We start from the raw sequence: 17148 nt of genomic DNA on the forward strand, positions 1-17148 counted from the left end.
CTCACACACGCTCCAGGGGCTACCCAGTGTCCTGGCCTGGACAGCTGGCTTTCCTGGGTCTCTTGGATAGAAGAGAGGAGCAAGCCCCCGGTCTCAACCACACTGCCTCCTTCAGGAAGCCTTCCCTGGTTGTCCCTCCTACTTAGTGCTTGGCAGGGGCCCAGCGGAGCCTGCCCCTGGGGGCAGGAACACGGGAGGGCAGCTGGCCTGAGACAGCATACAGCCTGCCCTGGGTGCTAGAAGCAGGCAGCCCATCACTTCTGGGCCCCACCCGGCCCTCCTGCCCCTCACCCAGCATCAGTCCATCCAAGCAGGTGGCCTGAAGATCTGCTCCGGGGTCACGGAAGGCAGCAGAGGACCACTCAGGACAGTGTCGGTCAGGGAAGGGCATGTCTGATTCTGAGCCAGTGAGCACTGGGGGGCACCAGGGGCACGGAGCCCCACCGGCTGCTAGGGACTCAGCCACCCTGCTGGGTTGCCCCCAAACCCTCCATGGGCTGTCAGACCGTCCCTCTGCACACCGTGTTTATTTCAAGGGCTCGTGACATCAGAGGGTGGGACGCCGTGTCGTCACTCTGGTCTTGCAGTGTGACATCAGGGACAAGCGCCCGCCGCTCTGTACATTATTTACAATTTGGGGAATACGAAATAGATACAAACATCAGCATTTCTACAAAGGCCTCCCAGGGGCCGTCCACACCTCTGGGCTTCAAGAAGCATCTAGAAACGTCTCAGGGCCAATTCCATCCACAAACAGCATAGGCGGGGGGCACCTGCTGTACGGAGTGCCCCCCGAATGTGGGGGCCGGCAGAAGAGAGGATGCCGCCCCCTTCTCTCCTGCGTTAATGTGTTGAATCCGTGACCACCAGGGGACTCCAGCCTAGTACGAGGGGAGAAGGTCAGTTAAACTAAACCACCGTGTTAAAGACGCCGACCCTGCCTGGCTGGCACGTGCGGTCTGGGCTGGGGAACTAGGGCTGGCCGCGGGGCACGTCCCAACACCTCCGCTAGGCTTCTACAGAGCAGCCCCTGCAGTGTGGGGTCCCGGAGCCTCCAAACAGGGGCTTGAGGCCAGTGCCCGCAGAGGAGGGGACGACTGGCCTCCCATAGGGAGGGGAAGCAGGGGCAGGCCAGGGGGAGCCTCTGCCATGTGGCCAGGGCCCCTCCGTCCTCCAGGGAACCTAGTGAGGCCACGGCCCATGAGTTTACGTGGACGAGGGGGAGATGTGGGGCCACAACATGCCAGGGAGGGAGGGGACAACACCCAGTGGCCAAGGAGGGCAGAGGGAGCCAGCCAGGGCCCCAGGGTCACAACTGGACACCCAGACCCCCCTGGCCCAAGCTATGTCATGGCATCCAGCTGACCAGAGGCTCTGGACAGCTGCTGGGCCAGCAGAACCCCAGCCAAGGGCCACCTGTCCCTCGAAGTTGCTCATTCCTTGGAGCTTAAAGTGGGCAGACCCAAGCAGAGATCAGACGGAGGGCCACCGCCATCAGGAACGCCATGTGCGCACACGTGTGAGCTGAGTGTGAGCACAGGAGTGTGGGCTTGCAGGGGGCGCAGACTCCAGCCCAACCCTTGTCTTAGGAAACCTCTGCTGCACCTGCCAAGGGGTGACAACTGCCCTGAGCCACACCCGCGTCACACACGCCCCATACACGTTCCGTGGAAGCACCAGCCTCCTTCTGCTGCTCTTCTCCGAAGGGGGGGCCCCAGGGCAAGGACGCACACTGCTCAGACCTGGGTCTGCGCGTCCCAAGAAGGCGTCCCGACAACACCATCTCCCCAGACTGTGCCCCTAGACCAGCCTCCCTTCCAAGGGATCAGAGACTCCACGCAGGAGACCTCACACCCTCCCGTGGATGCAGGACCTGCCAGCGGGCTAGCCCGTCCCCCCGGCTGCAGCCTGGGAGACCCCCCCGCCCATCCAAGGCCAGCTCCTCAGCCTCCGGGGCGCACGGCACAGGGAGTGTGTGGGACAGCAGTCTTTCTGTGGGGATGAAGGGCCCCTCTCCCCAGGGCCTGAAGCCCCCGACAGGGGAGAGGTCCCTGTTGCTGGCACCACGGCTCTAACTCTCCCAGGGCCTCGAGAAAGGCTGGCCAGAGCTGGGGACGGATGTGGTCGTGTCACCCCATGGCTCATGCCCTGCCCGGGGGCCTGCAGCCCGAGTCCCCCATGGTGGGAGGGTGAAGGGGGCTGAGCCCAGAGGGAGGCAGTGATGGGAGGACCACGACACACAGGCCACACCAGGTACCCACGTTATCCGCACAGGCAGGGACTTTTCTCATCACTGTGAGGCCCAAAGCCAGAGAAACACTGCCCTCAGGAACAAGGTTCATCAGTGCGAGGGAAAGCCAGTGTGGCCTCCCTTCCAGGCCATGGGGCCACTTACTTCCACGCCTGCCTCTCCCGGAGGCTGGGAAGGGGGACATCTTCATGCTGGGGCCCTGATGTGAGCAGCGGTTCCCAACTCTGAGCCTATGGCTTCCCACTCTGGGCAAGGACAGGCCGGCCCAGCCTCTGGCTGCCCGTCAGGCAAGGAGGTGCCCACGGCAGGACCCGGGGTGTTCTGGCAAGGGGAGGGGGCAGGGCCTACAGCCGTGGCCCCTGCCTGGCCAACAGACATCACTCCCCAAAGCTCTCTAAGCACCAGGACCCCGTGCCCAGAGCCCAGGACCCTCAGATACAGCTCTCCACACCCTTCCCAGAGGACAGGACCGACTCTCTCACTGACTACTTCTGGTCCAAGTCACAACAGGGCTGTCCCAGAAGCTAGTTTTCTGGGGAAGTCGTTCCGTAGCGGGCCTCGCTGCGCCCAGCCCTAGTGCACCAGAGGTCACTGCCTCAGAGAGAGTGTCAGGCACCCAGACTTATGGTTCCCAATGCCAGATGCCCCCCCCACACCGACTGCTGAGGGCCCAGAAAGGAGATCCCAAAGCTGGTGTCCCTGGGGTTGAGGTGCCTACCACAGGAGAGATGGGGTCCCTGCTCCCTGAGGCCCAGGGTGGAGATGGGCATCCCTGACTCCCAAGGTCACAGCCAAGGGACAGGTCAGTGGAGAGCAGGGGGGCAGATGGTCAGCCCTAGTGGGGACAATTAGGCTTCCTACAGGATAGAGCTGCTTCAGCTCCACGGAAGGAGGGAATCTCACCAACCCCTGAGGGACTTTGAAGGCTTTTCCCAGGAGTTAGAGCATCATCACCCAGCCCTGGGTCCTGCCGAGGCACCAGTGAGGGACCACCACAACCCGCCTGGCCCTGGGACCCGGAAACGGGATCCCAGCCCAGGGGATGCCCCCAGCACGCTCCCTGCACACGGGTCTTCATTTCAGTGCTGGCCGTGGCCTGGTGGCCGGAGCCCAGCCAGAGCAGAAGAGAGAGAACACAGGGATGCCCATCCCCAGATCTCCTGTGGCTAGGGGAGCCTCCAAGGACCCTCCTCCAGAAGACTGTGGAGCAGCCCCTCCCCTCAGGAGCCAACGCTGGGAGGTCCTGAGGCCCCACCGTCTCCTCTCCAAGCCAGCATCCTGGACTTGGGATTGGCTCAGAACCCGGGGTCGGGGGAGATGGCGCTGACCAGCAGCTCTCTGGAAGTCACCCATCACGCCTGCCTGCCCTGCGTGGACTAGCGGGGGCAGGGACGGAGAGACAAGGACAAGCCACGCCCCAGGGGCCAGCGTACCCCCTGCCGCCATAGCCACAGGCCCAGGCTCCCTCCTCACCAGGCCTCGAGGCCACCCATTCTGCCCCCTAGCTGCCACCCTCACCCGGGCCCTGCTCCTCGGCCTCACGCCTCCCCCCTACCAGCAGGGGTCTGTCCTCAGCCATCAGCCCCGCTCACACCCGGGCCAACGGTCTCAGAGTGGGCACAGCCGGCCTGGCTGCCCCTTGTTAAAAAAGAACTTTTGTCGGCCTGCAATGCGTGAGACCAAGGAGCCCCCCGCCTGCCTGTCGCCTCGCACAAACCCCCCACCCATGTCGCTCTAAGGAAAGGGCCCCGGAGAGTCCCATCTGCAAACCTGGAAGGCCAAGAGTCAGGGAGAGGCCGGCGGGCAGCCTCATTTCCGGGGCCCGGCCCAGCCCACATCGCCGAAAGGGCCCTCCCCAGTGGCGGAGCGCGGCGGGGGCCCGCACGGGGTGCAGAGGTCCGAGTCTGTGTCCGACTCGCCCTCCGCGATGTAGGGTCTGACTTTGGCGCAGGGCGCCACGGCCGCGTAGCAGCTGTTGAGCGCGTCCAGGTTCTCCTTGGACTGGGAGATGCTGAAGCCGCTGAAGGAGCGCTCCAGCTCCTCGTGGTCCACAGACGGGATGGAGATGGACGTGTCGCTGTCCCGCAGGGCGCCCTCGTGCCTCAGGAACTCCGTGCTGGCCCTGTTGCCCCCACTGTAGGCAGACAGCGACCGCTCGTGGGCAGGCGGGGGCGGGATCCTCACCAGAGAGCCGTGGTCCCCCACAGGGGAGGTGCCGTGGCCCTGGCGTGTGTGGCATTGCTGTTGCCACGAGGTGGAGGGTGGGCACTGGGCTGGGGGCCCGGCCAGAGGCGCCGAAAAGTTCTTCTGGCCCCCGGAACTGGCAGAGCGGATGAGCTTGATGATGCAGCCATTCCTGTCCCCGTGCTCCCGGCTGTCCTCGGGGCTGTGGTAGGGCGGCGCTGGTTCTGGCTCCTTGGCCCCAAAGTAGGCCTCCGTCTCCGTCGGGGGGATGCCCATGCGCTGCATATAGATGTTCACCAGGAAATCCAGCTTCTTCTCCATGGACAAGACCTGCAAGGGGAGCTACTGGACCAGGCCTGGCGCTCGCCAGAGGTGGGGACCCCAGGCTGTTCCCGGGAGGTGGGGGGACCCTGGGCTGTTCCCTGGAGGTACAAGGACTCCAGGTTGCCCCCCACAGAGGTACGGAAGAAGTGGGAAGCAAACGCAGCAGGAGCTGAGCCTCTGACCCCACCCATCAGCGTGTGTGGCCCCTTCAGATAAACCCCACAGCTCCTTTCGTTGCCTCCCAGAAGCAGACCCCGAGTGCAAGGTCTTATGCATGGCCCCTGAGGACCAGCTCCCAGGAGAGGGCAGGGGCCCACCCTGGAGCTCCAGGACCTGCCTACAGGGTACATCTCAGCCCCTCCTACCTGCTTCTCCACCTTCCCCAGCCGGCCCATCATGCTGGGGTCTTCAGGCAGCTCTGCCTCAGCTGGGCCCTTGGTGCGGTCCTTATCGGTGATCGCCGGGCCCCGCCCCACGATCTGGTCCACTCTGCCGGGAAGAGACCCCACCCCCCAGCATGAGCTCGGGTGGGCACGGTGGGGCCCGTGGCCCTCTCCTCCTGGGCCAGGCCACGGCCCCCCAGATCCAGGCTCCAGGCTGAGCCCAGAGCCGACCGGGGGGGCAGCAGGGTGCCAGGACAGGTGGACGTGGGGCACCTGGTCTCACCCTGCTCTCTGAACCTGAGGGGCTCCCATTCCGTTCCATTGGGCTGGCACATTAGCAAGGAGTAAAGTGGAGGGATTGGGACCACGTGCCCCTCAGCTCCCCTCCCCCATGCCCTGCCCTCACCTCTGAGCTTTACTCCTACACAATGTGCCACGTGGTCCTCAGCCCAACAGGGGTCTGGGGAGGGCAGAGTGCCACGTGTGTGGCAGTAACAGAAGCAGATGACCAGAGCCACACCTCCATGCACACCAGATGGGGGAGGGGCACGGACCAACACAGGAAACCGCCAACGCACCATGGAGGGGGCAGACAGAGCCACTGCCAACCAGGGGGAGTCTGTGTGTGCTTGCTGCACGTGTGCGCGTGAGCTGTGTGTGCTTGCTGTGTGTGCATGTGAGCTGTGTGCTTGCTGTGCATGTGTGCATGAGCGTGTGTGTGCACGTGAGCTGTGTGTGCTTGCTGTGTGCACGTGAGCTGTGTGCTTGCTGTGCATGTGCGCATGAGCGTGTGTGTGCTTGTTGCGCGTGTGCATGTGAGCTGTGTGCTTGCTGTATGTGTGCGCATGAGCTGTGTGCTTGCTGTGTGTGTGCGCATGAGCGTGTGTGCTTGCTCCACGTGTGCGCGTGAGTGTGTGTGCTTGCTGCACGTGAGCGCATGTGTGCACGTGAGCTGTGCGTGCTTAGTGTGCATGTGCACGAGTGTGCCTGAGCTGTGTGTGCTTGCTGCACGTGTGCACGAGCCGTGTGCTTGCTGCACATGTGCACGTGAGCTGTGTGTGCTTGCTGTGTGTGCACGTGAGCTGTGTGCTTGCTGTGCATGTGCACGTGAGCGTGTGTGTGCTTGTTGCATGTGTGCACGTGAGCTGTGTGCTTGTTGCACGTGAGGTGTGCTTGCTGCACGTGTGCACATGAGCTGTGTGTGCATGTGAGCTGTGTGCTTGCTGCGCGTGTGAGCTGTGTGTGCTTGCTGCGCGTGTGCACGTGAGCTGTGTGCTTGCTGCGCATGAGCCATGTGTGCTTGCGTGTGTGCATGTGTGCGTGAGCTGTGTGCTTGCTGTGCATGTACACATGAGCATGTATGTGCTTCCTGCGTGTGTGCATGTGAGCTGTGTGCTTGCTGCGCATGAGCTGTGCTTGCTGCATGTGTGCACATGAGCTGCGTGTGCTTGCTGTGCGTGCACGTGAGCTGTGTGTGCTTGCTGCACATGTGCACGTGAGCTGTGTGCTTGCTGTGTGTGCACATGAGCTGTGTGCTTGCTGTGCATGTGCGCGTGAGCGTGTGTGTGCTTGCTGCGTGTGTGCACAAGCTGTGTGCTTGCTGCGCGTGTGCATGTGAGCTGTGTGTGCTTGCTGCGCGTGAGCATATGTGCTTGCTGCGCGTGAGCTGTGTGCTTGCATGCATGTGCATGTGTGCACGTGAGCTGTGTGCTTGCTGTGCATGTGTGTGAACGCATGTGTGCACGTGAGCTATGCGTGCTTGCTGTGCTTATGCACGTGAGTATGCCTGAGCTGTGTGCTTGCTGCACATGTGCACGAGCTGTGTGCTTGCTGCACGTGTGTGAGCTGTGTGCTTGCTGTGCATGTGCACATGAGCACGTGTGTACATGAGCTGTTTGCTGTGCATGTGTACGAGCTATGTATGCTTGCTGCACGTGTACATGAGCTGTGTGTGCTTGCTGCACGTGTGCATGTGCGTGTGAGCTATGTGCTTGCTGCGCGTGTGTGCATGTGTACATGAGCTGTGTGCTTGCTGCACGTGTGCATGAGCTGTGTGCTTGCTGCGTGTGTACATGAGCTGTGTGCTTGCTGCACGTGTGCACGTGTGTGCATGTGAGCTATGTGCTTGCTGCACGTGCGCGCATGTGTACATGAGCTGTGTGCTTGCTGCACGTGTACATGAGCTGTGTGCTTGCTGTGTATGTGCACATGAGCACGTGTGTACATGAGCTGTGTGTGTTTGCTGTGCATGTGCATGTGTACAAGCTATGTGTGCTTGCTGCACGTGTACATGAGTTATGTGTGCTTGCTGCACGTGTACATGAGTTATGTGTGCTTCCTGCACGTGTACATGAGTTGTGTGCTTGCTGCACGTGTGCACGTGTGTGCGTGTGTACATGAGCTGTGTGTTTGCTGCACGTGTACACGAGCTATGTGTGCTTGCTGCGTGTGAGCACGTGTGCACACGTGTGCTATGTGAACGCAGGTGCAGGATGCGGAACGCTGCTGAGCTCATCTCAAAGAGGCCGTGGGTAAGAGGCAAAGGAGGTTTCTATGTGGGAGGGGGACCGCAGCTGTGTCCTGCGCAGCAGGAAGGGCCACCGCTGCGGTGTGGGCTCCTAACGCTCCGCGCCAGAGACCCGCACGTTACGTGGGAGCTCAGACACAAAGACCCTGGCTGTCCACAAGCCGCTGGGTCAGCCACTCCGCACCTGCTGGGCGCACAGCACTCCCCCCCCAGCTGAGGCCAGGTAGCCCCCGTCTGTCTCTGGCCGGGAGGCTCAAGCACAAGGCCCTCCTCAAGTTTCGGAGCGCAGGAGGGCACGGCTCCCACACGCTGGCAGGCGCCCTGTGAGTTGGCCGGGGCCAGGTCTCGGCGTCCTTCCTTACCCACAGGCCGCCCTGTTTGCCTCTGGTGGGGAGTGGGGCTCGGGGTGGCTTTTTCTTTCTGTTGCATGAAGCAGAAGAGGGGTTGGGACTTGCATCAGCCATGGTGCAGCCTCATGCTCTACAGAGCTGCATGCTTGCCTCATGCACCAAGGACAGGAGCGATGGGGGACAGCGGGGGGACCCTCGGGCTCCAAGCAGACACCAGTGGAGAATGGAGAGGGAGAAGGGTTCTCTGGTGTTTCCAAGTGTCCACACAGTCCAGGCATAAGTGCTCAGCGCCTTCACCCCTGCCACATGACGGGCCACCTGCCTGGCTGGTCCCCCTGGGAGCCTGGAGCTGCCACGGGCAGGGGGTTGGGAAAGGGCCCTCCAAGGGGCCTGGGCCATCCCTCCCCAAGGCCTCAGGCGGAGGAGTCAGGTTTAACCCCCATGTGCCCACACTGTCCTTCCGGCCCCTTCTGTGTGACTAAGTGCGTCCTCTGGCTACGGCGGTCCAGAGGCCTGGGAGGCCCTGAGGGCTGCAGGACCTTCCCAGCTCATGGCTCTGAGGACCCAACTGCCACCCCCTGCAGCAGAGCCCAGAAGGGTGGAGAACACGAACCAGCAAACACTGTCTGAGGCTGCCCTGGGTCAGGGCTGCTCCCCCAGGGACTCCTTTCTCATGGAAGAGTCACCAGGTTGAGATGTCCAGTGTGCTGACCCTCAGCCTCACATGCAGAAATCCTGGCACACAGGGAGGATGGGTCAAACACACCAGTCCCTCCACCAGCCAGCTTGGACCCAGTTGCCAGCATCCCTGCTGGCCTCTGGGATGCTCTTGGGCCCCTCTGCCCTCGCCCTCCTCCCTGCCCCAGGGGCTCTGCTCTCCCCCAGCTGACCAGACCTGTCCAAGGGGCACAGGTCACAAAAGTCATCTGAATCTCCCCAGGAAGGCAGGAAGGCCCTGAAGCTTGAATTCGTCACTACAGAAGCTGCTTCTGCTAACTCACCGCCTAACCGTGCTCTCGCCTTTCTCTCTGCCGGTCAGCCGGGACCAGCTCCAGTGATGCTAATTCTGATGGCCGGAAATAAAGCTCCAAAATTCTCGGGCATTCCCTGGGAGCCTCGCCCATTGCTGGGCGCCTGGCAGGGACTTTCCTATTTATTCTTCACGACAGTTCAAAGGTAAGAGAAGGAACAGGACCTGCTCAGATCCATGGAGCCGCCCAGGTCAGCCCCACTGAGGGGAGGGCGTCGGGGGAGAGCCCCGGAGGGGCTGGGGAGGGAAGGACTCCGCCAGCCATGGAGCCCCGCGGCTCTGAACACATCTGATCCTCCCAGTGGCGCCCCTCTGCTTCTGCCCAGGAAGCACCCCCCGGGCAGACGTCACTCGGGATGTCCACGGAAAGGAGCCCCCCATGGCAAGCTTCCCCAGACCCTGCAAAGAGGAGCAGCTCAAGGCCACCCTGACACCGCCTACCCAGGGCCCACGGGGCACAGCCTTCCCCCCGCTGCTGCTCTGTGGGGAGATGCAGGGCAGGTGTTGCCGTCATGTGGCCTGGGGCGAAGGGGGCTGGCCATTCCACAGAGACAAGGCAGGAGAGGGTTGGCATCCTGACCTAGGTGAATACTGGGGTGACTCTCTCGGAGGGGCCGTGGGTCCTTTGGTGGGGTACTTCTTGTGCCGGGGAGTTGAAGGGGGTGGGGGGCCCACAATCATATCTATCCTGGCGAGTGAACAAGAAAAGAGACACCAGCAAACGCATCGTGAAGAGCACGGAAGGGGAGTCGGCTGAGGGACACTGCACGCGGAGCGCAGTGGCCGCCACGCCCGCCTGGCTGGGGCGGCGCCCCATCTGTCCCGTGTGCGGGCGAGCGCGGGACCGGGGAGCTGCCGCCTCGCGGCCGGGCCCAGGGCTGCCCGGGCGAGCAGGTGTGTGCACGGGAGCCGCTGCGGAGGACAGCCGTGAGGCTCTGCCAGGGAGGGGCAGAGCACCCCGGCTCCTTGGGGTGGCCCATTTCTGTTGTTTTTCCAGACAGAAAGCGGGGAGAGGGAACGTTTAGGACAGAAGAGCCTGGTGAACAAAATCTGCCTCCGTGAGAGAGATGTGGGAGCAGGCCCAGCAGCCGAGACACCGCACTGCTCTCCCACACACACACCTGGGCGTGTGCACGCTCACACGTGAGCACACTCACACACATTGGCTTGTATGTGCACAGTGGCACACATACCCACTCACACACTCGCACAGATCGCACACATCTGCTCTCACGCACGGCGCAGGTCTAGCCGATGCTCTGGGGAGGACAGTGAGCGACTGGCTTCCTAGCCTCAGCCCGTGTGGAGGAAGGGGTCACCGCCCCCAGCTCCCCGCCCCACGGGAGCAGCTTCAGGCCCAGAGGGACCCCTCCTGGGCGTCCCACTGCAGGGCTGGGGAAGCACCCCCCAAGGCAGGCGCACACTGGCTTCCCCAGAATGAGGACTACACTACCCAGGAGCTGGGCTGACCCCCAGGATTGTCCCCTGACCGTCCAGACCTTCTCCCAGCCAGGGCCCAGGCTTCTGGGGCAGACAGCCTGCAGCGGCCCAGTTTGAGGGACCCTGGGCAGGGGAGGGAGCGTTGACTGGCAGAACCACGGGACCCACTTCAGGAGAGACCCATAACAACAGCCCTGTGGGCTCCTCACAGACCCCACAAACACACGTGCACGCACATACTTTTTTGGATGTGGCAGAGGGTACACACTTCTGAGCACGTGTGTATTTGTGGTACATGTGTGTCATGGAGGTAGAGAATGCTTGTATGTGGGCATGAGGCTGGGTGTAGCTGTATGTGCATGTGTGTCCATGTGTCCATGGGTCTGTGCCTGCGTGTGCAGCTAAGTCCCGGAGTGAACAAGCCTGTCCCCACACACACACGGCTGCACACAAGCAGAGCGGTGTGTGCCCAGCCATCATCGGGCCTCAGACGTGCGTCCCAGCCCCACTTCCTGCTGGGGGAGTGGGGAGCCCCCCGTGAGGCAGGGACGTGGACAAGCCTCTCTGTTCCCGTGTAGTGTCACTGCTTCCTGATGGGGGTCACGAACCCGCAGCCTCATCTCCTGAGAACAACCCCATCCCCAACACACACGCACACAAGTATGCACGGCTCACACATACATGCATACGTGGCACAGCACACAGAGGCACATGCACACCCCACACACATGCATAACATGTGTATGCACGTGCGTGCACCCGGCACACACACATGCACCCATGCGTGTAACCACAGATACCCGAACACGTGCACACACGTGTGCATTCACACAGCACACGTGTGCCCGTGCATGCATGTGAGTGCACACACACATACACGCTTGCCCACTGTAGCGGGGGCAGGGGGGTGAGAAAGGAGAGACAACAGAAGTATTCGAACAAACAGACCACATGAGGACACAGCAGGACGCCCACGTAGGGCTGGTGTGGGGCCAGAGAGGAACAGCCCGGAGGGGGCAGCAGCTAGGGCCGACCACCGTGTCCCCACAGCCTTGTCCACCATCCCCCCTCTGGGGGGGGCAGCATGTGGACCCCCACGCTGCACCCCACCCCTGTGCTGGCCCCTGAGGGACACCACCACACTGGGGCCACACTGGCCCAGAAGGACCCCGCCTCCATGCCCTGGGGCTGGGCAGGCGGGGGGGCGGGGGGGCTCTTGCCTGGACTGCAGGTTTTTGATGCGGGACAGCATGTCCAGGTGACCAGCCGAGTATTGCTCAATCACATCCATCACGTCGTATGGCCGCAGGCTCTCTTTGAACTTGCGCTTGGACACCAGGAATCGCATCACGCTGGGGGAGCACAACTGTGAGCCCTGGGCTGGCCCCTGCCTGGGCCCCCCCCAGCATCTCCCAGAGCATCCACTGGAGGACTCGTCACAGTGATGTGGCCCAGCCACCCACCTGCCACATACACAGGCCACTCCTGGGCCTGGGGTGCAGACAGACCCTCGTCCACTCAGGACCCCTGCAGGACCCAGGAGGGGCAGAGGACAGCCATGACGGGAGGGGGCCCCGGCGCCATCACCAGCCCCCAAAGGACCCGCACCCCAGGGACAGCGGACAGCACCCTCCTGGACTCTGTGGGGAGGCCCCTTGCCCTGGACACTGAGTGCCTCACCACACGGCCCGGATGCTGACTTTGAGGCCCGGGGTCAGATCTTCGGTCACAAACTCGCAGTTACAACTCTTGTTGTCTTCTGCGATGTCCTCCCCAGGGAGACTTGCTTCTAGGTGGAAGGAGACACGGCCCGTCAGGGGCGGAGACACGGCCGGGGACCGAGGGGGCCACAGCACACGCTCGTCGGGGACAGCGTCAGGGAAGACTTCCGGCGCCCTGGAAACCTGCCCTCTGTCCCGCCAAGGCCGCGAGGAGAGGCCCACGCGATGGCTGAAAAGTGGACGAAGGGCAGACCCAGTGTGCTACAGCCATAGGAAAAGCAGAACATCAGCCCGCCATAAACAGGCGTGAAGCCTGATTGGCGACCCAGTGTGGAATCATCTGGAAACAGGCACACCCGGCGTGTGGTTCCACGTGTGTGAAATATCCAGCACAGACTGGTGGTGGCCAGGGGCTGGGAAGGACCACTAACAGGCACGGGTCTCCTCCGGGGCATGGAATGCTCTGGAACGAGACAGGGGGTCTCTGCTCAACACTGTGAATGTGCTCACTGCACGGAGTTGTTCGCCTGAAAGTGGCTGGTTTTGTGTCACGTGACTTCACCTCAAAAAGAAAAGGAAAAGGGGGAGCCGCTGCTCAAGGGGGCTGCAGGGCTCCCAGTGGTGCCCGAGGGGCAGCTGGACCGCGGGGGGGGCAGCGGCCTGACCCACCTTCTGAGTTCTGTCGGGACGCGGCACCCTTAATCCGGAAGGCCTGCCGCGCCCGGCTGCGGTCCCCGAAGCTCCAGCTCTTCGGCACCTTGCTCGGACTGTCCTCCAGACTCTGGTCGGCACTGGGTGACCGCCGGACGGTCTGGGCCTGCGGGGACCCCTTCCCCTTGGCAGCCACGCCTCGGGGGCTGGAGAAGACACGGTCTTTCAAACTGACCTTCTGACTGCTCCCACGAGGACCGACAGGAGGGCGGACACACACAGAAAGATAGCAAGAGAAATCACTCTGCAAAGAACGCTCACACCCCACCGTCCGCTCACAGCTGACGCCTACACGTGGGGGTGGGGGCAGGGAGACAAGGAGCGCAGGCGGGTGGGCGCTCCGAGGGCCACTCAGGGGCTCAGCCTGGCTGGGGAGGTGGTCAGTGGACACTTAAATCACTCTCGGTGCCACAGAAAGGTGTCAGAGTCCTGTCAGGCCTCCCTCTCCAAGGTGACGTGAGGGCCCCCAAACGCCCTGCAGGTCCCCCTGCCCGTCCCACCACACCGCACACCTGCCCCCGCGGCAGCCCCCTCCCCCTGCTGCCTGCCCCAGGGGCTGGAGGGGTGAGGTCTGCAGCTGACCACTGGCCTCTGCCAAGCCCCGGGAGCCCCCTGGAGGAAGGGTTGGGTCGGGAGCAAGAGCAGGAGCGTCACGGAGGGGGTGAGGGCCCCCTGTGGGCTCCGTCCAGTTCCCCCACACCCAGGGCCGGCACAGCCTCCACACCCACACACAGGATGTGACCGGGTGTGGGACTGAAGGCCCACGCTGCCAGAGGGACGGAGTGGACGCACCTCCCCTGCCGGCCGCCTCGCTGGAATAGGCCTTGCTGGCCCGAGGCCACTGGGAGGGGGCAGCCCTGCCGGCCACGGCCCTGCAGGCGTCCTCGGGCCCCCGCCCCTGGCCCCGTGTCTCTTGGAAGCTGTGAAGATGGGTCTGGAACCCTCTGGGCAGCAACCGGGAGGCACGAGTGGGTCGTGATGGTCCGGGCGCAGCTCAGGCCTGGGGACCCAGCAGCCACTCGCTTCCTCCCCCGGACAGTGTCCACTGTCTCAGAGCAAGGCTCTTGTGACCTGCACACCTGCTCACACCCAGCCACAGGCAGGAGCCACAGAACTTCCTGGAACAGCCTCCGAGCCAGGCCTCGTGCTGCCCCAGGCTGTGCGACAAGCCTGCCCGGAGGCCCAGCGGGGTCTCTGCTGTCACTGGGAGGCCGCCATCACCTGCTGACCCCTCAGACGTCGCCAGACCCCCGTGTGGCTCCCCTGAGTCACCACCTCCATCGACCCCAACCAGGACCCACAGCCGAGACAGGTCCCTCGGACGGCGCAGACATGACTGGCCACGGAGAAGAAGTGGCCAGGGGCCTGGTCTATCCCGCCTGGACATTGCAGTCCCAGCCAGCGCCCTGTCCCTCCCCCCAGGCAGCGGAGATGGTCCCTCTGCTAGATCGAAGGTCTCGTGGGACAGGGAAAAGGGGAAGAAAGGAGCCCCCAAGAGCTGGAAGTTGGCCTCAAGTGAGGATCCCACTCGGGAGTGGGGCAGACGTCTGCTTGCTCGGGACACTGGCCCCAGGCCCATAACAGCACAAGGCCAAGAATGGGCAGATGGGAGCTGAGGGCCGCCCAAATCCAGGTGTGCCGTGGGGCCCTCGGCACAGATGACCTTCTCCTTCCCAATGGAGACCAACACCTGGTCCAGGGAGACCACGGAAGCCATGGCCCTCCCAAGCCCCCAGGCGCTGGACCCCACGCAGCTGCCTCGAGGACGGAGCCACAGGAAGGCCTTGCTGTCCCAGCCCCTGGAAGGCCCAGACCGGGCAGGGGCGCTGTGCCGGAGGAGGTCACCGTGTGGATGCCTGAGCTAGCTCCGCTCAGCCTGCAGACGCCCGGCCCCGGCCACCCAGGCCAGCCCCATGGCCAGGTGCCTACGCAGCTCCTGCTCCCACAGGTGTCCGGGGAGGGCTGCCCTAACCTCACAGGCCAAGGACAGAAGCAAACAAACACGAAGGATGGGGCTCTGGCCACCTGCTGCAGGGGAAAGAGCCCTCGACAAGACCACCATGTGTGTGAAAGGGGCACTTCCCTGCCATCTGCACTTTGGCGTTCACACGGGACCGGGGAGCAAGTCCAGGAGGGCCTGGGGGAGAAAGCCAAGCCCCAGCCTTCCCTCCCCCACCTGCCACCCTACAGCGAAACTCCAAACACCCGGGGCCGGCTGTACAGGGACGGGGCAAGTGGGAGGCCCCGCCTGCCATCGACCACACCTGGGTCTGCACAGCCGGGGCCCGGCTCAGCGGTGAGGGACCCAGCGTCCTCTGGGAGAACGGCCCTGCCCACACTGGACCACGGATGCCCAGGGCAAGTGCAAAGGACGGAGTGACATTCGTGGGACTTACACACAGCAAGGCTGAGCTTGGCCCGGCCTCCTGGCCTGGCCGTGGGCGCCTCAGGCCCTTCTGGTCCCCAAGCAGCCTGACCACAGCCCCTGACCCAAGGGACCAGCCTGCAGCCCCACAAGCTCTGCACAAGCAGGACAGCTTTTGCTGGGGCCCCAAGTCTCCGCTCCTGCAGCTGCAAGTCTCCCCCAAGCGCCTACCTCCGGGAACACACAGGCAACGTGGACAGGTTGGGGGAGGCAGGCCTCCAAGCCCCTCTCCGGGAGAGGACTCAGAGCATGCACAGATGCAGACGGACAAGCATGCTGCCGCCCGGGGGCCCTGGTCCTGCCGCAGAGCCCCTCCCCACGCCCGCCGCTCGACACCATTGCTTCCGGGGCCGGCGCCGACCGCATGCACAGGACAGGCGGACACAGCTGCCCACACGCGGCAGGGCTGCACACTGCACTGGTCAGGGAGGGAGGCAGGCGGGAGGGAGACGGGGGTGGGGGGCCCAGAGCAAGCAAGAGGACAGACGCTTCCACACACCCGACAGCAGACGTGGACAGAGAAGTGGAGGTGCGGACAAGGAGCCCACGGTGCAGAGGGCTGGGGGGGGTGGCTCTTCTACCGTCCCGTTTCCAGTCCGCCCTAAACCAGGCCTGCAGTGGGAAGGGGGAGCCGAGGGCCTCTGGCTCCGTGGCGTGTCTGGTGTGTCAGGACCGTGGGGAGCCTGGCACACACAGGACGGAGCTGCCTCCCGCGGGCGAGGCGCCGGGCCGGGGGGCCGTCCTCAGGTGCGTAGTAGAGGTGCTAGACTGGCGAGCCCCGCAGAAAGGGCTCCCCAGAGAGCGACGAGGACCCCAGAAGCCCCCAGCGCCCGTTCCGGGCTTCCGAGCCCCTGGCCGGCCCCCCTCCTGCTTGGAGCAGGGCATCGTTTGGCTTGGGGAGAAAAGCATGTTGGTGCTGCCGCGCCACGGTCAGCCGGAGGCCGTTTGGAATCACGGGGGAGGTCGCGCTGCCAATCAGAATTGGGGCCTGGGGGGCCGGGGGGGGGGGCGCCAGCCTCGCCCTCGCTCATCTAGAACCTCTAGTAAGCAGAGTGTTTGGCGCGGGAGGGGAGGTGGGGAGCCGTGCAGCAGGTCGGCGCGTGCGACACGCCCGCGGTACCTAGAGTGTCCAGGGCAGCATCCACACAGGGACTCTCTGCACGGTCTGCCTTTACTGGAAATGAGGAGAGCACAGTTAGTCCTGGCACACGGGCGGACAGGACGCACGGGCCCACCCGCAGGGCGGCTCTGGGCTCAGGGTCCACCAGCAGCACTTGGATCTGAGCAACGACACTGAGAGGGCTGCACATAAAGTCTCCCGCCGGCCTGGAAAAGAAAACAGTGCCCTATTTTTGGAGAAAAAAAAAAAAAAAAATCCCGGGTTTTTTTTTCCTCCAAAAATACCTTTTCCTTCCAGAGTCAGAGTTTTGGGCCATGTCTTTTTAAAGATGTATTATTTTTTGCTATATTCATGCCAACAAAAAAATAATACATGGGCAAGACTTTGCAAAAGGCTGGTTGTAGATGGGCAGGATTCCGGAAAGCACACATTTTAGGGAGGAAAAACGTGCAGTCTGGTGTCACAAACCAGTCACCAAGGCTCCGCCAGGCCCCACCAGCTGCCCTCGGAAGTGGCCTCAGTTTACCCTGGAGGGAAGCTCAGGAAAGCGGCCTTGGGGTTGCGTGGATCTAAGGGGACTGTGGACGTCGGTTCCCCTGGGGCTCGGTGCTGAAGCCCTGGGCCGGCGGGCCGCACCTGCCGGCAGCTCCTTAGGAAAGCCCCACCAGGGGTCCACACTCCC

The 17148-nt window shown here is 63.4% G+C and overlaps 1 protein-coding gene across 1 annotated transcript in view; it reads right to left on the reverse strand.

Moving 5' to 3' along the window:
* Positions 1-4060: 4060 nt before the first annotated feature.
* Positions 4061-17148, reverse strand: part of KCNQ2 (potassium voltage-gated channel subfamily Q member 2) — a 38129-nt gene continuing 25041 nt past the window's right edge. Inside the window, exons 13-18 of the mRNA XM_035025656.1 lie at positions 12880-13103; positions 12170-12278; positions 11710-11841; positions 9630-9737; positions 5125-5248; positions 4061-4765 (exon numbers count right to left, since the gene is read on the reverse strand). Of these exons, the coding sequence (XP_034881547.1) occupies positions 4061-4765; positions 5125-5248; positions 9630-9737; positions 11710-11841; positions 12170-12278; positions 12880-13103 (1402 nt within the window). The remainder of the gene's footprint in view (positions 4766-5124; positions 5249-9629; positions 9738-11709; positions 11842-12169; positions 12279-12879; positions 13104-17148) is intronic.

This window comes from Mirounga leonina, unplaced genomic scaffold (genome assembly GCF_011800145.1).
Source record: "Mirounga leonina isolate KUSES-001 unplaced genomic scaffold, KU_Mleo_1.0 Mir_195, whole genome shotgun sequence".
NCBI classification, from domain to species: Eukaryota; Metazoa; Chordata; class Mammalia; order Carnivora; family Phocidae; genus Mirounga; species Mirounga leonina.